At 36.4% G+C, this 25,163-nt stretch overlaps 1 protein-coding gene and 1 long non-coding RNA gene across 3 annotated transcripts; one reads left to right on the forward strand and one right to left on the reverse strand.

The window, feature by feature from the left end:
- On the forward strand, window positions 1-24,877 carry Fbxo30 (F-box protein 30). Of its 2 annotated transcripts, none has more exons than XM_074072655.1 (3): window positions 1-116; window positions 13,587-15,649; window positions 18,396-24,877. In XM_074072655.1, the coding sequence occupies exons 2-3, from the start codon at window positions 13,610-13,612 to the stop codon at window positions 18,597-18,599; spliced, it is 2,244 nt and encodes a 747-aa protein (XP_073928756.1). In that variant the 5' UTR covers window positions 1-116; window positions 13,587-13,609; the 3' UTR covers window positions 18,600-24,877. The 2 variants fall into 2 exon arrangements, with proteins under 2 accessions (XP_073928756.1, XP_020008399.1); XM_020152810.2 differs by lacking the exon at window positions 1-116 and adding an exon at window positions 5,743-5,902.
- Window positions 3,509-5,628, reverse strand: LOC141420670 (uncharacterized). Its single transcript, XR_012445194.1, has 2 exons — window positions 4,044-5,628; window positions 3,509-3,742 (listed from the first exon to the last, which is right to left on the reverse strand). It is a non-coding gene; the product is annotated as an uncharacterized lncRNA (long non-coding RNA).
- Window positions 24,878-25,163: the final 286 nt, after the last annotated feature.

Raw genomic sequence — 25,163 nt, forward strand, 5'->3', positions numbered from 1 at the left:
TCCCCGTGACAGTGCATTCTTAAAGTGGTTGGATTTCAGGCATTGACTCCAACTGCATTCTTTTCCATCGCTAAGGCAATGGATCTCAGAAGCTTTGGACTCTTCAGCAACTCATTGTGAGTCTAATGTTGATATTAATAGGAATCAATTATTAATGACTCTCATTGGGGAAAGTTACAGAAGCAGTGTCAGTAAACAACTTGGACTGAGTGTCTTCTTTGGGAGATATGGAAAGCTTTTTAAAGCTTAGATGCAATATTTCCAAATATGATCTCAAAAACTTGTCTTTTTGTGTTAGTAAATAGTACATAAAGTTTCTTTCTCATGTAGTTTATGATAGAACCCTATTATAGAATGTTTTGTTATTTAAATGGATTTGTGTATAATAAAGTCTTTGCTCCCTAAATCACAAATACAGCAAAATGGTATCAGAATAGAGATGAGTTGTGGAGATACCTTTCAATGTAACATTGGAAACTATCCTTTTAATCTGCCAATCTGAGAACCAGTATAAACATGTGAAGAAAGTGTCTTGTTTTCATTTGTCTCTCCTTCTAGGATCTACTTGTCCCCACCATCATCAGATGTGACTCTCCCATTTCATTGAGCTCCTTGACTTGGCCTACAAGTCCCAGATGCCTGCAGGATGGGCTCAGAACCCAGTTCTTAACCTTTTCATCATCAAAGTCCCCTTTGTCTACCCCTGTTCCTCTTCTCTCTCTGCACAGAGAGACAGTTTTTTCTGTTGTTTTTGTTGTTTTAGATATCTTTTTTAAGTTTTGGAGTTTGAACTCAGGTCCTTGCACTTGCTAGGCAGGTGCACTAGCATTTGAAACACACCTTCTGTCCCCAGAGACAGTTTTAAATGATTTTATTGCCACTTGGAGAATGAATAATTTTACTTACAAGCAAGGAACTTTCATCTTCTCTCAGACTCCATCTTACATATAACAATACAGAAACAGGTTATATAGGGACTTTCAGATTGTGAGCTATCCAGTTGCAAAAGGAAAACAGTTTGAACACTCTGAAAAAGGAGGCAAGGGCTATCTGGTACTTTGTCCTTTTTAGTGTAAGGTGCTGCATCACAGTGGTATGGATGCCAGTCATGCTGCTAACTCTCAGGTATTCTGCTGCCAGTGGTGTCCATGGCCTTGGAGAGGCATGCGGTTTCCATGTTTATAAAACGATGGGGTTAAAAATCTCTAAAGTCCAATTTATTTGCCAGGATATTTTTTTTCTTCCTTGAACTCACATCTTCCTGAAAGAGAGCAAATACAAAATTAGAAGATCCCAGCTCCACTTCCAGTTTTGTGTTGTGAATCCTCACTTTGTCCCTATCTCCCTAAATGCTAAGTAGCGATAACTTGAATAACTCATGAAAATGACAGTAAAGTTTACATAATTGGTATAAAATAGTTTTTATTCAATGATTGTATTGAACACATTATACAAATGTACAGATCTCTTCACTAAAAATTAGCTTAGTTTGATTATGCATATCAAAATAGATTCATTTGACTTTTTGTGAAAGGAACATGTTTGCTCATGAAAATAGAAAAGAAAAAGAATAATGTCCAAGTCAGGACTTCAAGGATAGAGGCAAGATCAGGCAGAAATTAGAAAAAATTTTCCTGACCTGGTGTTATGGTCCAGTTATAGCCCTTCTGACACAAGACACCTGGTCTTACTGAAATAAATTAGGCCAAGACTGGAAGTTATTGTGGGTATTCCCCAGCTTGCTTATGCTTCAGGCATCCAAGGCAATGAAGAGGATTTTTCTGACCTCACTTGGTTCATTTATCACCCACCCCTCATCCCAGAAGATTGTGTCTTTTCAGACATCTTAAGTCAACTCAAGGATGCTTTAGTGTCACTGTTCATAGACCCCCAAGTCAGGGTCTTCTAAACCATTAGCTTTCACAACAATCAGGTACAGTAATTGGTTATAAAGATAGTTTGCAATAATTTGGTATAGTTTGCATTCAGGCCAGATCTGCAAAGTACTATTTACCTTGTTTCTTTTCTCTGTTTCACAAATAGTTATGTTCTTTTACAAACATTATAAGCATTTCACCAAATGTGGGAGAAAGTTGAAGTTCTCCAAGTGTGTAGGCATTAGTTCATTTTATTCTTCCAAGGAGCAAAACTGTGTGACCCACTAAAGTAGGGAAGAAATAGAAACTGTAATATTTCTGCACATAAGATACACTGAGACGTGGGTAGGCAGATACAGGGTGTGGCCAGCTCACTCAGCTCTGGATGTCTGAGAGTGTCAGAGACAGATTAAGCACCCAAAGATGACAAGGCATTTAGGTTGTGGTGACAGAAGATTTACTGAATGACTCATGTGTGTTTGCTTTAGATCTTTCCATTTCTGGTTGGAAATTAAATTCAACATCTGATAAGCAAATTGCAAGTCAATTTAGGGTTAATCTAGTTTTTGTTTGAGTGTGTTTGTTTTCAATATCTTGTTAGCTAAATCACATTATGTGGAGTAAGAGGTTCTAGACTCTTAGTCTGGCCCAGAATGGATTTTATAACTATTTCCATTTGCAAATTATGGGTGATATGAAAAGTCATAATGCCTTAGGAGCAGAATATTAAGGGCAAACACTTCAGGTTTCTGTTTGTGCCCAGAAACTCAATGAAACTTCTACATGGAGAAAAAGTTGCCCCAGGGTGTCAAGGCAAATTGAGGTTGATGTTAGAGTTGCCTGTGTGGGTTTGATTACATTACATGTTAATATGCAATTCACTTGGAAAAAAAAAGAATTGGTGAAACTTAGTTCTTGGCAGAGTCCTTACTTGCAATAAACAGGAAGTAAACATTGAGAACTGGACTTTGGAGGCCTCCACCTCCCTTTTCAATTTTCATCATTCTGCAGCCCTGGAATCTCTCATTCCCAGGGATTCCCATTCTCAGATCCTCTTCCAAGTGCAAAATGATGCCTTCCAGCACCATCTGACTTTGTAATAGGTGATTTCAGAAGACCTCATAGTTACCAAAGGAACAAACTGGTAACTTTGTGCCCCACCCAGAGGACTTGACTTCCACACCACTGGGAGACTTTCTGACCTTAAGGAAGAGAAAAAAAGACACATCTCTGCCCTGGGCTTTATTTTTCTCTAGGGAAAATCAGTCCAGAGAAGAATCAGGGGGCCATTTGCATGTCCCAGATTTAACTTTTAAGTGGATTGGAAAGATGATCATACTCATTTTTAAAAATCTTTTGCATAGTGAAGGAGTGAGTTAGGAAGGCCTATACTTCTTCTCATCAGAAGGCATTTAATTCTTCTCTTGATGGGAAAACTCCCCCAAGTACATATTTTACTTTTAAGACTTATGTGATAGTCTTTCTTACCACCATGTCTTGACCTGCCTTGAGTGATCATTCCTATCAACCCATAATTATTGACTCACTCACACATATCACTTTTCTCCAGCCCTATCTTCCTTATTCTGAATACATTCTGAATCATTAGTATAAATAAATAACAACAGACATAATTCTGGCTGATTTATTTATTCAGGAAACACTCTGTTTTAGAAAGATGTTATTTTGTCACCTTCAGTATTTCAGTGGAGTTGAAAATAATCTGCAGACCTTGATGATTAGCTTACTCCTGTTCCCTGAAATGTGACAGGGTAGCTGTGGGCAAGTGAGTTTCTACATCAACATCACTGTTCATCCCCTTTCAGGTCAGCAAGCAAAAGGTCTGGGAAAAGTGTGTTGCCATCCTAAAGCATAAAGCAACAATTTATAATTATTGGTGAAACATAAATGCCATTTAGTCAACATTTATTTAACATCACTTATATCATAGTAGGTACTTGGAATATGGGAATTAACTAGACAGACGATAGACATCTCTTGGATTATGGGGTTACCATATTTGTAGTAAAAGGCTTAACATAGATTTCAGCTACAAATCATAATGGGAGGACTCACTGTATCTCAAGAGGACCACTGCACAGGCTAACTCAGTTGTTTCTGGGTTTTTCCAGAAAGTTTATCAAAGGTGTTCAAGAATAAACCTACTGATGATCTTGTGCTCTGGCTTCTTCCTCATCTCTCAGTTCATTGAGGGTTGGTCCTATGAAGATAGGGCACCCTCGATTCCCAAGATGCTTCTGTAGCTCTGTTAGGCTCTGTAATAAAGTTGCCTTGTGATAATATGCAAATGGGAAGGAACTTCCCTTTGCCCAAAACAGTATCACAATGTGTCCCCTGGGCTTGAAGCTACACTGGAATACCCTTCTTCACTTCTGCCTATCACCTTCTCTTGCTAAGATGACTGACTTCACCTTTAGGATCTGGCTAAGAAAAGGCACCCGAAACTATTGAGGGATCACGTATGCTAGACACTGTTCTGGAATTTTATGGGTACTAACTCTTTTAACCATCAAAATTGTACAAGTTGGAGGGTGGAAACAAAGTACTTTTTTTTTTTTTCCTATTTAGAGAGGAAAGGATTTGGGCATGATGTATTAGCTGTCTTAATGGTTTAAAACTATAAATACTAAGTCACAGGGTAAGAGCCAGCTCTTTAAATGAACTTTAGAGTTTTGAAAAATCAGTCTGTTTTGCAGGAGGGGGTTTGTGTTATTTTTATTCTTAATTAATTTTGGTCTAATTTGGTTGTAAACAGGCTCTGAGTTCAAGTTTGATGAAGAAGGCAGATGATACGGTTGGAGAAGACTGGGTTATGCTATGACTTAGTCCTTAACTCAGTTTTTTAAAAAATTTGCTGGTCTTTAAAATCCAAAAGTCTGAGTCATTTCACTGCAGAATGGCAAATTATGTCTTTTCCAAGGAACAAAAGTTGGGGGTGAAAACTGCATCCACGAAAAAAAAAATTACACGAGTGTTTCCCACCTCTGCCTCCACCCGCACTGGTACCTTGATCCCAGCCTTTTTTTTTTTTTTTTTTTCTTACAGTTCTCTTGAGACAGGAGTGGGCAGGAGCCCATGGGATGGATGCTGGGTGAGAGACTTCCACAGCCCTGCACTCTGAATCACTGTTCCTTGGCTGCGGTGGCTTGGGCGGGGGGCACACCCCATTACTGCACGGGGCCACGTGGCTTTTCTTCAATTCCACGTAAAGTCTCCTGCAGGAGCGGCGCTACGCCCCCTTCCCCGCTAGATTACCCCCGGCAAGGTCGCCTCGGCCCCTCACAGACACAGGCCCCGGGGCTTCCAGAAAAGCTCCGCCACGCAGGGATCCGGGGCTGAGTTCCGTGCAGGGAACCAGACCCCTAACCAGGGAAGACGGGTCACGACACGGTCCTGTCATTAAATCACACGTGGGCCGGCGGGAGGGACCCTGGCGGCGTTGATGAGACACAGCGAGCGTCCAGCCATTGCCCGCTAACGAGCCGAGCGGAAAAGCGCTGTGCCGTGCGCCCCAGGATCTAGGTTGCTCCTCCTTCACCTGGCGACAACAAGCCACTCGGGCCTGGCTCCTCGACTGTAAATCAGGGGTCTAGGATTCCTTCCAAGAAAGCAGTGTTCTGAAATCGAACAGGGCTTGGTGGTGCCTCGGGGCCAGAACGCAGCTGGAAGCGGGGACTGGAACGCACCCAGCCCGGGTTCTGCCTGCCCCGCCTCCTCCTCCCGCCCCTCGCCGCGGGGGCGGGGCTTCAGAGGCCGGCGCGCGCGCCCCCGCCTGGCCTTGCGTGCGCGTCGCCGGGGGGCGGGGCCTCAGGGGGGCGGGGCGGGGCGCGCGAGGAGGGCGGCCGCCTTTGGAGGAGACGGAGAAGAAGGGAAAAGGCGGTGGCCGGCAGCCGGGCTCTAGAGGCGCCGAGGAGGCGGGCCGGACCCGAGTGTGGGGCGCGGAGCCGCAGGGCACGGCGGCCACGGCAGCCAGGGCCTGGGCCGCGGGTCGGCCGCGCGGGCCGGTGAGTGTCGGGAGGCCTTCGGGGAGGCCGGCGCGGCCCGCGCTGCGCGGGGACAGAGGCGGCGGCCGAGCCGGTCGCGGACATTGACCGGGTGGGAGGCGGCGGCTCCGGCGGCCGCGGGGTTGGCCAGGCCCGGTCCGGGTGGTGAAAACACGGCCCCGGGCCGGGCCCACGCGTGTCCCTGGCCGGCCGGTCCCGGCGCGCGGAGAGGGCGTCGGCGGCGCCGGTGTCCGCGCCCGGCCGCCTGCCTGGCCCGCCGTTGAGGCGGTCAGCAAATGGCGACCCGAACCGGGAGGGCACCGACCCCCGAGTCACCCCGGGGCTGTGTGTCTGTGTGTCCAGGAGGGGCAGACGGGGAGGTTGAACTTAGGAAACGAAGATTCTCGGAAGCCGTGTCGTTCCTTTTGGGTTTTAGAAGCGTGGGTTGTTGGGGACAGACGGGTTAACCTAAGACTGGAGGCATCGTGGACTGTCTCCGCGGGACGAGCGAAGTTGGTAACTTTTCCATTCATGGAAGTGCGAGGCTCCGAGGCTTCGCCCCGGCCCCTGTTAAAGGGAAACTTGTTGAGTTTGCAGGCCTGAGAGAGGAGCTGTGCCCTGCTCCTTGAGGTCCATGCTTGCAGGGGGACCTGTGAATGTGTTTTTAAGGTGACAGAGCAGTCTGTTCTAGGGGACCTGTGAATGTGTTTTTAAGGTGACAGAGCAGTCTGTTCTAGGACTCCGTCCCCGTCTCCCTTTCTCTTTTTTTTTTTTTTTTTTCTGAGCCCTGTTTTGAAGTCCTGGATAAAAGATGCTTGGGAAGGAATTGACCTTTTATGCCATGATTACTTTGTTGATTGTGATCCAAGATGAAGTTACTTAATTCCAGTGTAGGTTAGGTTAAAACAAAAGGCCAAACTTTCTGGATTTTTATTTCTGTTTGGTACATTTCAGTGCCGTGTTGTGTGCTCCTTAGAGGCTTAAGAAATTATATCAACATGTGTTGCTTTTGCTCATATTCAAGTTTTTCCAAGTAGTCCATTTGTTGATTGGAAGAGCAGCATAAAATGTGCCCTTAGGAGTTTTTTGAAGGGGTACATTTCAATATAGTTTTCGTTGAATCACTCTTTTTTATGCTTAGTCACTGTTTCTCACTGTAGAAGTTTAATTGAGGACAAGATGATGTTTTGCTAACTTCTTGAATTGCCTGTTTGTTTTGTCACTACTTTCATGTAGTGACATAAGCATTTTTTGTATTTCTAGAAATACTGGGTGGAGTTTTGTGAATGCTATGAGCACTGAAGTTTGCCTATGTGTTCCAAGTTTACTAGATGTTTAATTTCAGTCCAGTGTTTCTATGTGTCTAGTGTTGGGAGTCTTCCCCCCCACCTTGGTTTTTAAATAGAAAGTGTCCTAATAAAGTAAACCATTAAAAAGCAATACTATGTAAATAATTGTTAACATTTTTAGATAATGTGTGTAGTTGGAGAGGTACTTGAAGATCACCAAAATAGGCACTGGTTAATGAAGTTACTGTTTGATAAAAAATGTCTCTAAAATATGACTGTTGGGATAATATTTTTAAATGAGCTCTTATGACTGCTTATTTTGATAAAGGAAATTAGTACATGCTGGGCATTGTATTATGGAATGGCATTGTGTTTGTAGAATACTTCGAAGTTAATGTCTTGAGTCAAAAAGACTATATAAACATTATTTAATTTCATATTCATTGTAATGAAGTGGGTGAGATTCACCTTGAACGAGTTGCTTCTATATTGTAGGTAAGGTGTTGGCTACAAACAAACATATTTCAATTAAAAATCATTCTTTTCATAACAGAAAGTATGTCTGTTTTTTAAAAGAGTAATGTTAGCACTAGTTTACAGTAGTTCCTCATATGATTGTGTTTATGAGTGTAGGTAAGTAAGCACATAACAATGCTTTTGTGTAAAGTGGAGGACATACTTTTCTGAGAACTGCATCTTTATATCCTATTGGACACAGGAATAATTGTAATCAAATGTTGCAGAGTTCTAGATTGTTTTCCAAGTAGAATAATTGCCTGGAGGTCAAAATTTGAGACTCCTTGAAAGCCCACTCTGCCATGCTATTCTTACTAAGCTGAATTCTCCCATTTGAATGAAATGTGTTTAACTTGTCTGAGTACTAAATATTTACTCATATTATTTCAATTTCTGATGTTGGTCTAGATAATTTCATTTACTTATTTAGTGGAGAACACTGCAAGTAGTTAGAATTTCCACTTTGAAATAAGTTACTTATGGCCATATTTAGAAATAGAAGATGTATGTTTTTGATTATGTCACATCTGGAAGGATAAAAACTTCAAAAAATTTTCCATGTAATTCATCCATTTTATAAGCAGAGTCAGAACTAAAGTTTAATGTAACTATTGTACATTGTAAATCATTTAATTCTATTGGACTGGGGTATTGCTATGAGTAAGAAATTTAGTCATAGTGTATGTTTTGTCTTGTCTAGTCCCCTCCATTCTTATTTTTAATTAATTAATTTATTTACAGTGGTGGGCCCTTGCACATGCTAGACAAGTGTTCTAACACTGAACTACATCCCCAGCCATTTCCCCTTTAAAAACTGAGATAAGATGCCCAATTTAGGTATAGGATGTGATTTGCCCTCCGGAGTTTATAACTGAAATTTGAAATTTCAATCGTGGATGTCCATGCAACAGTGGTTAATTAATTGAACAAATCTGTCTAGTTCCAAATCAGCTTTACATTGGAACATGTTATTGTTTTAAGTGAAATTCTATTTCATCCAATAACCATGTTAATTATAATAGTACAATGCTACTCCCTGTTTTGTTCTTTTCCTCATAATTGTTCCCTACTTAGGCACCTACTCATGTCCAGACACCAACCCTTTTTAAAACCTGGTGTGTCTGTATTGTTTTTCTCAGTAACTAACCTTCAGTATTGATTAGGGAATTAAAATAATGAAACAATATAAAGGTAAATGTTTCTTCCTATTTTTTAATGTTATTTTTAAAGATTTTAAAACAATGGAAGGTAGAAGTTAATTTTCTTTGATTTACTTTCCCTGTTGATTTTTTAAAGAGATGATCTGTTCTACTCCATGTATAACTCCTGGAATGTATTAGCTAAGTGCTCAATAAGTGGGCATGATTGGCTTTTCGTGGTTGATACGGTGAGGTAGTTTTGACTCAGATTGGTTGTCTAATGCTAGATCTGTAAGTTTGTATCTTTTCATGGACTATATAGTTTTCCATGAAATCAAGAATCTCAATTTGTTTTAGAATCCATTTGGTTGTTTTCTTGTGTTACAGTTCTTTCATGTATTTACACAAATGAATCTGATTGAGTTTTAAATGCAGGGAACACAAGAATGAATGAGACAGATGTTTCTGACCTTCATGAAGCTTACAGTTTTTCTGCAGAGCTAGATATTAAACAGAATAATGATTTATTTCGAGTTGTCCCTAGTACTAAAAAGGAAAATGCAGTGTGTAATGAGTAGGCATAGTATGGGTTTCATACCTCTTCTTTGAGGTACATGGAAAAGTAACATTTAAACTAAGGCTGAAGAGTTGAGGTGGCATGGGATGTGGGGAAGGAAAGGTGAGTGTTTCTTTGTCTTAGAGACAGAGGCAGACATTAGGAACCGTCCTGAGGCAGCAATCAGTTTTGAATACTTTAGTTGACTTTCCTTAGCATATTTTAGAATCATGCTAGTTTGTAATGCTTTGCTTATTGCCTTTTGTGTTTTGATGAATTTGGAAAAAATTTGAGGGCACTATCTCTATGCCTTAAACATAACATCTCATTTCATTATATGGGAAAATGCCATGTCTTAAAACTATTTTTAAGGATTGCTTGTCAGCCACAGAGTATGAGTTGGCAAGGGACTTCTATTAGAAAAAACTGAAACTATTGTAAAGCATTTCATCATTTACAAACAGTTTTTAGTCTAATGAGACCTTTTACTAGTAATTCATATTTACATGTAAATTGCTTGGCATGTTAGGATTCTGACTTCAAAGAGTTAAAAAAAACCATTGAATTTTAAATTAAGTTCATCTTGAATTAGAAGCCTCAGCAACATGTTTTCTACTTGGCCTTCTGGGTCACTGGTTAACTGTAAGATAGATGCTTTATGAAGGCAGTTTTAATTGATAATAGTGATTTTAACTAGAAATAGGATAGATCTGGGAGAGTTTTAAATTTTGAAGTTGCGGGCCTTCTCCAAATATTCGCCAGGATAACTGTTGCCTTATTTTCTTATTTCTTAATATATTTAACTATAAAATGGAATTGAACCTGATTCCTCATTTGTATAGTTATTTTAATGCATAATGTTGTTCCATAAGTTTATATTTAGCTTTATCATTGTAAATTACTTTAAAAGTAACTTAAAGCACATATGTTCACAGCAAAGCAATGTGCATTTATAATTAGAAAGGACCAGAAAGACTTTCTTGACCACAAGGGTGATTAAGTGTTGGAATAAACTACAAGCAAAGTTGTGTAATCTCCGTTCCTCAAATAACATCTTAAAATTGAATCGCCAGTTACTGATGAGCTGCCTTATTTTCTTAAACTTTTACAAGTAAGCATGACTTCTAATTACACTTGTACAGATTTAAGTCCTACCTCTGCCACTTAGCTAGGTAGGTGACTTTAGGCAGGTCACTTACCATTTCTGAACCTCAATTTCTGCTAGGTTGTTATGAGAATTAAGTGACTTGATACATGATAAGGAGGATAAAATAGGTGTACAATTAGTGTTTCCTTTTTCTTCAAAGTCTACTTCAATAAATAATAAGTATTGTGGACTTTTTGAATAACATTCTTATTCAGAGGAGAATAATGTAGAAGAAGCTATTTATTTTGAACTCTAGTTTCCTTCTACTTTTGAAGTTGCTGTTTTTGCATTGAACTTGGAATTGTAGTTCTATTTTAAACACTTTAGAATTAAATGATGTTTTAAAGATAGGTTCTGCCTTGTGTGGTCACATGATAGTGTGTGCAGTAACAAAGTATTCCTACAGGTTCTAAAAGCAATGGTCACTTCTGTTGGAACCACTTGTATTTTTAGGCTTCTCTCTTAGCAACAGTCAGGCTTATAACCTTCAGCATGTGAAGTGAACTCAGTCTAGTTGCAAAATAAGAAAGCTACAGCTGTTTTCACAATCTAATCACTCAGTAAGATTTGTCTTAATTCTTAACTAATGTCCTCTTTGACTCTGCTTAAATTACAAATGTTTGTCATTATTAATCTGTCATTTCTTGTTATGATTCTTTTAGAATGGGTTTTTTTCTGTTCTCCTTTTTATTTTATCATTTTTACATTCACTTACATGTGTATACATTGTTTGTGTCCACCCCTCCCCACACCCCTGCTTCCGGGCAGAACCTGTTTTAATTTACAGGTTCTATACTTGACTATACAATTTATGGGAGTAAACATTTAAAAATGTCTAACTCATTTTGTTATTTTTAAAACAAGGTTTAACATTATGGTTTTGTTATTGAATGTGTGTCTTTTTTCCTGGCATCACTGAACAATATAATATCAACTCAGAATTTTTCTACCTAATCAAGAAAAGCTATATCAATAATGATTTGGTAGGTTTCCATTATTCTAGTTTGAGGAAAATCAAGCTTCAACTGCAGAAAAAGATATAGCAATTTTGGGGGTGATTAATTTCACCACCTGGAACCAAGGTAGAACTTATAGAAAGATATGTCGGAGAGCTAGCAATCTCTTATTCACTGAATTCAGAAAAAAAGAATACAAATCTGCTTTTTATCTAGAAAATTGTATACTATGATGTAATTTAATTTGGAAAATACTGAGTTGCTGGTGCCATCTACAAGTAGAAATATATAATGAATGGCTGTAGAGGTCTAGAATTTGGAATAAGGATCTGAATTTATAGCATATGAGTGGTAATTGAAACTTTTGAAGAAAATGAAAGCACCCAAGGAGAATGTATAGAATGAACAACAATGACGTAGAACTCTGAAGAAAGCTGATATTTAAGGAAAGACTAAGGAATAACCAGAAAGATAGCAGGAGAATTGGAGAAGCGTAACAGCAACATAAAAGTAAGGGAAGATAACAGTCTGAAAAGGAGGGATTAATCATCTTAATGATGGCCAAAGGAGGTGGCATCTGAAAAAAAAAAAAAGCCTTTTGGATTTAGATGAATCTCAGTGGAATAGGTTTAGTGAGGGGTACTGACAATGAAGCCAGACCAGAGAGTCTATGAGTATATGGAGATCAGAATTTTTTTTTCTCCTGAAATTTTGACTGGATAGGAAATAAAAACAATAGTAAAAGACAAGTATTTAACTTTTTCTGCTTGTAGGAACAGACCAATAAAGAGGTTGAGGATTACAGGAAAAATGTGCTGAGTAGGTTCAGTTATAATCAAATCAACATATTGCCCTTACGCTTTGTCTTGATAGAAAACTTTACTTGATAAAAAGTTAAATTGCTAGTTTTAAGGCAGAAAAGCCCTTAGGAATCTAATCCCTTCATATTATTTTCTAGATAACTATTTCTCTGCTTCAAATTCTTAATGACTTCCATTCACTAAAAGTCCAAACTCCTCTGTAGCATATAACACTCTTCACTATTGCTGCATTCCTATTTGGTCTTACCTCTCACAACTACCTTTTATTTGTCCTGATCTAGCAATAATAGGAAAATTGAATATTCTTTGCCAATTCATGCTTTTCTACGTTTGCACATGCTGTTACTTCAGCCATGAATGCCTGCTTTCTTCCTAATTTGCTTATACTTTTCATCTTTTAAGGCTACTGCAAATTTTCTTATTCCTACCCATACTGTTTATTCTCTGTGCTACCATTTTATTTATGTTGTATTGATCATACAGTGTGAAGTGATTTTTACTGTCTTCCACCCCTTGTTGTAGCTCCTTAAGAGAGTTGCTAATTCTCAGGTTGCACACAGGACAGTGCCTGGTACATAGTAGTTAACAGTAAATAAATATTTAATGATGAATGGAAACTGTGGCCCTCAGAAGTAGAGGCCTCAGCTACAGTGCTTAAACTAGAATTTGTACTGTGTTGATAAATGCCCTATATATTTTAATTCAGCTTTGTTAATTTGCATAATTTATTAGGCATTTATAGAAAAAAATGAATAGATGACATCTTAAGTGAATTAAAATATTTAGAGAAAAATTTTAAAAAGCTTCTAAAAAGTTTTGTTTAAGTACATTAATGCAATGCAGATTATCCCATTACTAATATGACAAGGTCTCTGCAGTGTGAGGTACATCAAAATCAGTTTTATTCAAATTAAAAGAGTAAAAGCTATAGCATTCTCTAGCATGCTCTGATATCTAGAAGTTGATATACCTGCTAACTTCTTATTGGTGCTAATTTATTTAGCACACAGTACTAGAATTTGAGTATTGTATTTTGAAGGTATAATATGCTTTTTGTATATGCTGGGTATATTGCTTATCTTAAGAATGAGCCTTTATGACATTTTTATGTAATAATTGTTACTTAAAGTACTTAAGTTCCTTCAAAATTGTAAAATTAACTAAATATAGTTATGTGTTTCATCAAGAATAAACTGAAGTTGATTGATAATTTGATCTATATTAAAGAATTTTGAAAAATCAACCACTTTTTGTCTAACTTTTTATTTTTTTCCATTTCAGAAACTTTAGCTGGACTGACCATAATGGAGGAGGACCTGCAGCATTCACACTGTGTGAATTGTGTCAGTAGGCGATGTATGACTAGACCAGAGCCTGGGATTTCCTGTGACTTGATCGGTTGTCCGTTGGTTTGTGGAGCAGTTTTCCATTCTTGCAAAGCTGATGAGCATCGACTTTTATGTCCATTTGAACGAGTGCCTTGCTTAAATAGTGACTTTGGATGTCCATTTACTATGGCCCGAAACAAAGTTGCTGAACATCTAGAAATGTGTCCTGCAAGTGTGGTGTGCTGTACTATGGAATGGAACCGATGGCCAGTTAGTTATGCAGACCGGAAATCTTATGAAAATCTAAGTAGAGATGTTGATGAAGTGGCACAATTAGATATGGCCTTGGCCCTTCAAGATCAAAGGATGCTCTTAGAATCTCTCAAAGTAGCCACCATGATGTCAAAAGCAACTGATAGAGTATCTGAACCTAGAGAACAAATCTCAGTTAAATCAAGTGTTCAGGAAATGCCACATCCTAATGGTTTGGTGTCTGTTGATGAAGAATCTTATGGCGCACTTTATCAAGCGACTGTAGAAACAACCAGAAGTTTGGCTGCTGCTTTAGATATCCTCAATACTGCCACAAGAGACATTGGCATGTTAAATACAAGTCTCCATGCTACCACAAATGAAACAGATGAAGAGCAGAATGTCAGAGAGAGCTTACAGGTTGGAAGCTTAAAAGACCAAGACCATCTTTATGAGGATGAGATAGGGGCAGTAGGTGGAATTAACTATAATGGCACAAGTCAGAATGCCCAGTTAGAACAAAATGGCTCAAGTGATTTATTATGTGACTTAAATACAAGTTCTTATGGCACTTCTGCTCTTTGTAATGGCTTTCCTTTGGAAAATATATGTACACAGGTCAAAGACCAGGATCAGAATTTTCATGATAATTCAATACAAAATCACTTAATAAATGGAGAGTGCGTGGCATCAGATGGTAAGTCAGAACCTTCTAGTTCACTTTTAGTAGCAGCACAACTTGGTGAAGTAATTCCATCTAGTGCTTTGCCTAATGGCACAGTTCAGCATATCCTCATGCCAGATGGTGAAGATGAAGGAGAATTGTATTGGAAAAAAGTAGACTTAGGGGACTTGAGGAATATGGATGTCTTATCTTTCAGTCATCCTCCTTCATTCAAATTTCTTTCTAATTCATGTTGGTCTAAACTAAAGGAAGATAAAGCAGTAGATACATCAGATTTGGAAGTTGCAGAAGATCCGATGGGCCTCCAAGGAATAGATCTAATTACAGCAGCATTACTGTTTTGTCTAGGAGATTCTCCAGGTGGCAGGGGTATATCTGATAGTCGCATGGTTGATGTGTATCACATTGACTTTGGGACACAGACTTTTTCACTTCCATCTGCAATATTAGCTACGAATACAATGGTTGGGGAAATAGCTTCAGCTTCAGCTTGTGATCATGCCAATCCACAACTTTCAAATCCAAGTCCTTTTCAGACACTTGGGCTGGATTTAGTATTGGAATGTGTTGCTAGGTACCAACCTAAGCAACGTTCAATGTTTACCTTTGTGTGTGGACAGTTATTTAGAAGAAAAGAATTTTCTTCACATTTCAAGAATGTGCATGGTGACATTCATGCTGGGCTCAATGGATGGATGGAACAGAGGTGTCCTTTAGCATATTATGGTTGTACCTATTCTCAGCGTCGATTTTGTCCATCAACACAAGGAGCAAAGATTATACATGATCGCCATTTGAGATCATTTGGAGTTCAGCCATGTATATCTACAGTATTAGCAGAGCCTGCTAGAAACTGTGTGTTGGGATTACATAATGACCATCTAAGTAGCCTTCCTTTTGAGGTCCTGCAACATATTGCAGGCTTTCTTGATGGCTTCAGTTTATGCCAGCTCTCATGTGTATCCAGGTTAATGAGAGATGTGTGTGGCAGTCTGCTTCAGTCTCGTGGAATGGTAATTCTGCAGTGGGGGAAAAAGAAGTATCCAGAAGGAAATTCATCATGGCAGATAAAGGAAAAGGTTTGTTTAATCTTGTCTGTGTCAACCTCTAATTTAACATAGAGTAGGCACTTAATGCTGCTGAATTAATACAGTTAATATCTTGTTGAAAATTTGACCATCTCCTAAAACTTACTAAGTCAATGATAGCAAATGTTTAAAATGTTAATTAATGAAGAACTAGAATAGAGTGTTGATTGTAATCACAGGTTTACTCTAGACTTTCTAGATCTAGATTCTAATCTAATATTGCAAAAGCCACTTCTGTTTTTGCAGATGAACAGTTCTGTACTCCCTCAATTCTTCTGTAAGAATTCGCTCTGTTTGGGTCTACATTACCATCATCTAATTTGGGCTGAAAACATTTTCACCATAAGAAGCTAGGAAAGGTTTTTCGTTTTGTTTTTTCCCTTGCTTGCTTACAGTTAATGCCGTTCTTAGCAGTTTCTTTTTGAGGACTTAGTGATTTCACTTAGAACCTAAATAGAGAGAGATGAGATGACTACTGTAAACAGTTATCCTGGTAGGTGACCAATGTAGTATTTGATGGAACACGGTTGATAGGTAAGGAAATCACATAGACTGACGTGAGATAAGAGTAGGGCAGTAGAATTTGATATTGTTGGTAGGGACTCTGGGTTTACTACAATACAAAGGAATGATGCATATTAGAAACTTGGGCTGGAAATTTAAACAGACTTAAACAAATTCTGGCTCCATTATTTTCCTCCTGTGATACCCTATTTTTGGCTAGCTTCTATATGAAGCACTATCCAGTGAAAGCTAGAAGACATTACAGGTATCTGTAATTGAAGGCATTTTTCATTGTAGAATACTTAATAATATGAAATTTTACATTTTATTGACATGCTTAACATTTGGTTGCACAGTTTATTCTTAGCACTCTTAGGTTTTTTGTCTTTTACTTGCTCCAGTTTTCAGAATTCTGCATGTACTTCTGTTTTTCCTCAGGCTTTGACCAATAAATTAACACACAAATTAAGACTTTTTTCCCCTCAAAAGGAGTCTGGTGATAGAAAGTTTCACCAGCTATGAGTATGTGTATATTTTTATTTTCCCAGATGATTTTTTTTTTTGGTCCTTATCCACTTTTTTTTTTCTGGGGATTTTATAATAGTTCCTACAGATATTTCATCTATTCTTTAAGTTTAAAGCACATTCATTTACACAGATTACTTGTACATCTATAAGCTGGCTATTTTCTCTGCTAAACTCCAGACTACAATATATAAGTATCAACTGGACATCTCTACTTGATTATCCCAGAATTTCCTCAGTCTCAAAATTTCTAACCTTTTCTATTCCTCTATTTCTTAATCTCAGAAAGTGGTATCATTGTCTACTAAGCTTCCTAAACACAGGGGTTTGGGAGTTAGGATTGACTGTTTTTTACCCACTTTTATTTCCATAACTGGGTAATCAAGAAGTCCTGCTGATTCTTCCTTTTTCATACCTGTGAGGTTTCCCTAGCTGTTGCACTGCCATTTTTCTGGTTCAGTGTCACCTTTGGTTCTCTCTTGGATTACTACCACAGCTTCCTCTTAACTGACTTTCTACTTCCGATTGGGCTCCTCACCAACATGTTCTCTATACAAGAGTTAGAATGATACACCCACATTTATATATATATATATATGTGTGTATATATATATATGCTAGATATATATATATTTATATATATATGCTGGATATAGAATGATATATGTATATATATATTTTATAAATACATTTAAATACAATTCTTACACTGTCAGTGCAGTGTTTAAAACTTCTTTAATATTTGTCCATTGCCGTGGGGATAGAGGCCAACTCCTTAATAAAACATTTAAGACTTTGCACAGTCTCGTCCTTAACTCTTCACTTTATACTCCAACCACATTGACTTGTTCTGTAAGTCTTTCCTTTTCCATTCGTGCTTGTTACCTTGGTCTTCCCTACTCACATTCAGGCCTGTTACTTGTGTTCAGGTAGCGTAACGTTTTTAATTGTAAAGATGAGAAAGGTCCACAGTATTCACTGCTGCACTGATGATAGTGCTTCAGTGTCTGGCACTGCTGATTGGGCAAAGAAGGAAGTAGCCTGTGTTTTACCAGTAACAGATGAACAGGGATGGCAGGCTAGTATTTTGCTTAAAAACACAGTGTATAATAGTAGAACCCAAAATAGGATCTATTTTACAAAATTTTTCTCTTTCTGTAGAAATTTTTAGAAACATTTTGAATAAACTGAAGCACCTATGCTTTTTTTTTTAAAAAATACCTTTAGTACTCATGAATTATAGAAAGATAAGGTATTTTTAATATACTTTAAATGTATGGAATAATAGGAATGGGAGAAAAACCTGGAGAGAAAAAAATAGTATTTCCAGTTTTAGTATCTTTAGTTAGAGAAGTTGCATAGGATAAAAGAGCAATGTGCAGTATATATTATTTTAGGAAGTGGCTTTGAATTCATGAAATTATGATTTTTAAAAAATTGTTAAATAAGGCAAGTTGGGTGTGATTTTATACTTTTTTCTGGTTATTAAGTTTACTGCAGTTATCCCATAGAAAAGATTTCTTTCATAAATATTTGACAAGTATCTATATCAAAATGGATTTGCTGCTTTTTAATTTGTAGCTAACTGCTTGAAACTTTGTTGGATTTCTCTATAACAATAGAAAAGAAATATATAGTTAGAGCAAGAAGTACATTTTGGTTTTCTGTAAATTGATTTGCTTAAATCTGAAGCAGAATTTTCTTCTAGGTATGGCGATTCAGTACTGCATTTTGTTCTGTTAATGAATGGAAATTTGCTGAGATCCTAAGCATGGCTGACCATTTGAAGAAATGCAGTTACAATATTGTAGAGAAACGGGAGGAAGCAATCCCATTGCCATGTATGTGTGTGACTCGAGAACTCACTAAAGAAGGACGTTCACTGCGCTCAGTTTTAAAACCTGTACTTTAAAAATTGTACCTTCACTTTACATACATGCAGGCACCTAGTAAAATTTCTTTGTAATATGTGACACTTTATTAATGTATTAAAGATTACAACTAGCTAAATTTATTGTCACTCTGTATATAATGTTTTGAAGTGACATATATTTTTATAAAGTACTGTTTAGTTGGGAAAAAAAGTTGCCTTAATGTTTGAAATGTGTGAACTTTTGGAACTTGCTGGACAGGGTGATCTAATCTTTAGCTTCATGATTTTCAGAGTTTTTTTTTTTTAATGGTGTGCATATTTTTTCTTAAATTTTTTGCTTCTTAAACTAATAAGATCCTGACTAAACAATTTAGTCCTCATTTTTTTTCCTATGGATTGAAGCCCATGTAATCACAGAACAAAAGTTTGGTTCAAATTTTTGCAGCATAGTTTTTCTAGACAAACACTTTCAGTTGTGTAAGCACTGCCATACAATCATTATAAAGTTTTTATTTTCTAGTACTCCCCTTTTACAATTATTAATATAGAGGTGATTTCCACTCTAAACTCACATGCTATTGTAAATCATAAGTAATGTTTGGTAAAAATTATTTTAAAACTATCATGTTTTAAAAATAATTAACAAAGAAGTTTTCACTTTGTGCTCCTACAACTCTTCTACAGAGAGCAATCTTACGCAGTTTTAGTTTTTATTAGGTGCCACATCCAAAGACTCTTGGCCACGTGTTATATGACAGGTTAAAGCAAAAACAAGCAAACAAAAAGCAAACCTGTGAATTTACTTTGAAACTGTAAATGGGTTTATGTATTTGTTAGATAATGTTTGAAAAGAAAACATACCTCACTTTAAGTTTGAATTTGGCATATTGTGTGAATAAATTTCAAATACTCAGAATGCAAAGGGCTTAGCTATTCTTTTCATAAGACTTAAACATTTTTGGCTTTTGTTGTTTATAAAAATATAACTGTATTGTTTTAAGACATTTAAAAATGTGAAGTTTAATGTCTTCTTTGTAGGGTAACAATCAAACAGAAGCCTGTCTCAGTTGACAATCTCTTTGAAACATTTTCAAATTAATTTCCCATACACTTCTCTACCAGAAAGAGTTGTATCTTTGTGTAAAGATCAAAGACCTATTCATGAGATACTTTACTGGAGTTTTCAAATTGATTTATACTAGTATTAATTTGATGTGGTAACTTTAAAAAATGAATGTGCATCCTGATCATTATTTAGAAATAAGTTGCAAAAATGGGGACATACACCTAAATAATTTGTTAGGTAAATTTTGGCATTTGGTAAGCTAAAATGGTGACAAGCTACCTTGTAATAAATGTTACAGCAGAAGCGTGTCTTCCCTTCCTGCCTCATTCCTGAGAGTGCTTTATGGCTCCTGGGTCATGATTCCCATACATGGTAATCAGGCTGGACAGAGGCATTCCATTAGAGAATTCTGAACTGCTTGAGATTTGTTTTGGTTGGTCAAGTTCTTATTATAGTTGAAAAGTATAGCATTAAAAATGAATCGGTTGTTTTGCCTGTCATTTTACTTAGTAGAATACTTGTTTCTCAGTGCTTAAACTTACTTTTTCAATTGCAGTATGAATAACAACAACAACAACAAAAATCTCTTATTTCTCTCAAAAAGCCAGAAATAAGGTACCAAAATAAAAAAATATAACTCTACATTTAAAAATTTTGCTTAAAATGTATGTCCATGGTAGGATAACATAGCACTAGCTTTTAGTTTTATGGTTACACTTTTTAAATCCATGGTTAAGTTTAGACTAATTGTTTCCACTCAGATCATGAGATATTTAACATTTTCCACCTTACTTACATATCTTTCACTGTTCTTTTTTTGTTTCATATGCCACCATACTATTTTGTTAAAATGTTTCCTGCAACATTTGTTCAAGTTCTAATTAATGTTTTTCCTTTATATGGGTCATTAACTTAAAAAGAAAAACTTTGACTTAAATAAAATGGTAACATTTGTTTGACAAATTCCAATTGCAATCATATTGTTTCTGTAATGTTGACTTTCTGCATGTTCTAGGAGTTGCTAGTTGATGATTATCATTGGGAACTCAGGTTTTACTCATGAACATTCATTTTTTAATATGAAAAACTTATTAGCTTTCTCTGTCCCATGTCTTGAAAGTAGTCCCATCTAGAAGTATTGAAGGGCTAAAGAGTTTCTGGCATGATTATTTCTCTTAAACTTGTAATGGGAAACTTCCGTTTAGCCTCCTGTACATGAAAAGGTTTGGCCTAGTAGATTGTCATTCAAGGACTCTGTTGACTCCTTATTATTTGCTAACCAGCAAGATAAAGGGCAAGCATCAGAATGGAGCTCAATATCTGAATTCACCTTTATTCTCTGCCTTCTTCCCTCGTACTGCTTAATTAACAAATCCAGCAGTCTGTTTTAACAAATTCTCCAGGTGATACTGACACACAATAAAATCTGAGCTCTCACTGGAAAGCCTGGGATATGCCAGCTGTCTTCTGATATATTGTTAGAGTGGTTGTGTGTGTACATAATTGTAATCCAAAAAGAATAATGGTAATTTATTAATATTAATGGTTAAATTATATATGTTGTCTCAGTTTTTCAGCTGTGTGACAAAATATATTGGTACTATGTTAAGATGTTTTAAAAACTGGTATTTACTAATATTTTTAATATCACTAGTATTTTATTGGTGTTTCATCTGGTCAAGGTAAATTATAGTGCAGATTTTAGTTCATGTAGCACTACCATTTAGCCTCATCATTTCATTCTCCTCTTGCTTAGTGGTTGCAGAGTCATACTAGATTCTTAGGGTAAACAAAGTGTAGAAGTAGAGAAATATTAGATTAAATTCTACAAAAATATGTATAGGGATCCTTTCAAAACTATTAGTTATTAAAGATTGAGGTTCTCATTTATCAGTAGAACCTTTTTGTGGTCTTTGACCCTGTTGTGATATTATTATCGAAGTTACTGCTATTGTTATCTGTCCTTTTATCATTGCATATTGCGATCTTAGTAATGGTCAAGATAACAAAATTTCCACCCCCACTGAAGTTATGGTGGTTTGCATTACTGTATGGATAACAGACTTTACATGTAGAGATTTTAGCTGTGATGTGATTGGAACCTGCAGTGTTACTTACAAGTACTGTAGAAAGAAAGTAATTAGCCCTACTCTCTGGACAAATTGATGGAAAGGATTTTGTGATGCATGGTGGTTGGTTATCTAAATGTTGCTGTAGGTGATTTTAACATGCTCATCATGAGGCCTTGGAAGCCAGAGTATATTAGTTATATCTTTTAAGCATATCCAGTCATCACTGATTGCACAGTGTTTGAAATTACTGATGGAGAGGCCAGGCATGCTGGTGCAGGCCTGTAATTCCAGAGGCAGGAGGATCACAAGTTCAAGGCTAGCCTGGGTAAAAGTAGCAAGACCCCATCTCAAAAACAAAAGGTCCAGGGGTACAGTTCCAGTGGTGAGGCCCTGGGTTCAATTCTAAGTACCACAAAATAATAATAAATTAACTTACCGTTGGGTTTTGTATGTATTTATCTAAATCTAGTTTCCAGGAAAAAAAAATGTTTCAGTTGAGTAAAGGTTAATTCTTTTGGTGTTCTTTCTAAATAAAAGGAAAAGGAAAACTAATTTATTTTTGAAGTCACTTTTTACATAAGTATTTGCTTTTTTTTTAAAGTATGTTAAAAATAATACCTTTCAACTTTCTATATTATGGATGAGAACATTGAGGTACTCAAAGTCTGAAAGAAATGTATCTTGACATGGGTCCCTTTTCTACTTTACAAACACAGAAAAAGAAGTGACATTTAGATGAAAGGAAATTACTTTGGTAAATGTTATTTCCTTAAATACTTGGTTTCTACTGAGTATTTTACTCAGAAAGAATTTTGGGGTAATGCCAAAATGAAACTAAGGAAGTTTAGTATGTTGCTCTGAAAATTTTTTGCAAAGCTAGGGCATTTTGCTAAATTTTTACAAGAATTTTATTGCATCTGTGACTGAAAAAATACATAGATTCATTGTTTTTACATAAATTTATTCGATATATGTAGTCTTCATTGGCCAATACATCTTGAGATTTATTAATGGGGATACATGTTGGGAACATTTCAAAACTGACATTTTGTATTCAGATTGTTTGATATTCTAGTGCATCACATGGAGAGTGACTTTTCATTTAACTACAAAAAAGTGGAATATAAAAATGTGCTCTGTAGAAATATAATAAAAATTCATTGATGGAAATCTTTTAAAATAATTTGCAGTCTTTAACATGTTGGGTTGAAGTTTTTCTTTAGTATGAAGAAAAGCATTTCAGAACAAACTAAAATGGGAAACATACAGTTTCTCTTTTATTAATTAATAATTACAAAATTTGAAATATCTCAGATCATTTTATTAACCAATTTGCATGAAGATGTAATAGAAAATAATTGTTTAATACATAGTTCTAGTAGTGGTAATAGTTTGTGTTTGAAAGTAATAAAATTGCATTTCTGTTGAATTCTTGGGAGCAAATTCATCAGGTCAAATTGTCCTTTCCCAGCAAAGACAGATTCATCAAGTTTAATTTTTATCTTTTTTACAAATATAAATTATTAGAATTTTTTCTCATACAAGATCCTTAAACAGGCAAAAAGCTTGATAAATCTGTTTAGTATTTGGCAGAGGAACTGACTATAGAGTCATGGCTTTCTACACTCCCAAAGGTAACATTCATTGTTACATTGTAAGTGGTGGTTATGAGGCCTTTTGATAAAAGTAGCAAAGACTGAAGTTGAAAAGGAGGTCCTGCCCTCTTCTGTCCTAGAATATCTTTTCTTGTTGAACTTTTTTTTTTTTTTCAAATAGTAATTGTCAGTTGCTTATTCCAAAACTCGTTCTCCTGCTATTCAACCTAAATTTAGTAGTTTTGGTCAGTGATTTTAGATTCAAGTAACTTACCCAGCCTCTTTTTAAAAAGTCCCTTTGAGCTCACTAGTGCAAAAAAAAAAAAAATTGTAGTTTTGAAAATGTTGAAATATTGCATGTAGGTTTAACCACATTATTTAGCTAAGATGAGCTATAGAAATTGAACAGTGGATACTGTATCTGTTCAAGAGTGAAGTTACTCAGTGGTTAATTACATCAATGATGTCTTATGTGGATTCACTTGATGGCTTAAAATTATTACCTGTATTTTTAATAAAATAAGGATTTGCTATAAGGAGAGACCCATATTGATCCCCTGGCAGTTTTCTAATAAGCTTTGTGAAAACAAACATGAAATTGCATTCAGTGGTTAATAATTCAGTGAACATGAGTTGTAAAGATTTTTATTTTGCATTTAAAATGTTAAAACTGCATTGTTTACTTGATCTGTGTTGAAATACCAGTCGGTACTGAAAACAGACTGCTTTCTGAAAGGTAACTGCATTGACTCATTCACTTACCTCACTTACTGTGTACTTTACAATGTATCTTTCTTTTCTCATGATTTACACTGATAGCTGTCTTTACCTTAGGTGTAAAAGGGTATGGTATTCATAAAAAAAAAATTAAATGAATGAAGCTAGACCCAAAAGGCCATGTGTTGTATAATTCTATTTATATGAAATATCCAGAATGGATAAGTGGATGGAAACAAATCAGATGAGTGGTTACCAAGGGAAAGGAAATTACTAAGGACTTTCTTTTGGAATGATAAAAATATTCTAGAACAAGATAGTGGTGATGGTTGCCCAATATTGTGAATGTGCTAAATACAACTGAATTGTATACTTATAAGTGGTAAATTTTATATGTATTTTGCCATATTTTTTTAAAGGATGTGATATTTGAAGTCATTATCAACTCCAAAAAGTACAGTGTTCCCAAGGTTTATGAAATGCTCAAGCTGTGGTTTAGGATTAATTTATAGCATTAGTAATTTGAGAGATTCATTCAGTTAAAAGTCCCAATAAAATTCCTGAATCCCATCACAGAAGTACTGGTGACAACAGCAGAAGTAAACCTGCAATTCTTCACAATTTCCTTGTAATTTAGATAGTCGTGACTGATTGGCTTCTGTAGTGTTCACTTTCCACCTTTTCCATTTTATTATGATTCCTTGTGACACATTGCAATCAGACTTTTGAAAAGTTGTTTTAAAAAATGCTTTGAAAACAATTTGTATAATTTTCAAGATTTTTTATAGTTTTATACTTTGTGTTTCTTTTAAAAAGCAAATGCAATTATGTATTAGACAAGACTAAATAAACTGAATGATGAATACATTTTTTATTCTTTTGTATTGTTTATAGAAAAAAGCTATTTGAATCTTGAGATTGGTAGGGACTTTAATAACCAGTTAGTTTCTCATATTTGGTGAAATTGAAGCTGAGTTTGTCAGTGTGTTTACTCATCAAACATTCATTGAACACTCCTGCCAGGAGCTATGGGGGCTTAAATCTGGAAGGTGGCTTCAACCCTCAAGTTTCACAGGTAATTTATTATTTTTGTGTCTATCATCTAGTAACTATGCTAGACAGGGAAAAATGAACAAGTTCCAGAGAAGAAAAG

The sequence above is a fragment of the Castor canadensis genome, chromosome 1 (genome assembly GCF_047511655.1).
Source record: "Castor canadensis chromosome 1, mCasCan1.hap1v2, whole genome shotgun sequence".
Lineage (NCBI taxonomy): Eukaryota > Metazoa > Chordata > Mammalia > Rodentia > Castoridae > Castor > Castor canadensis.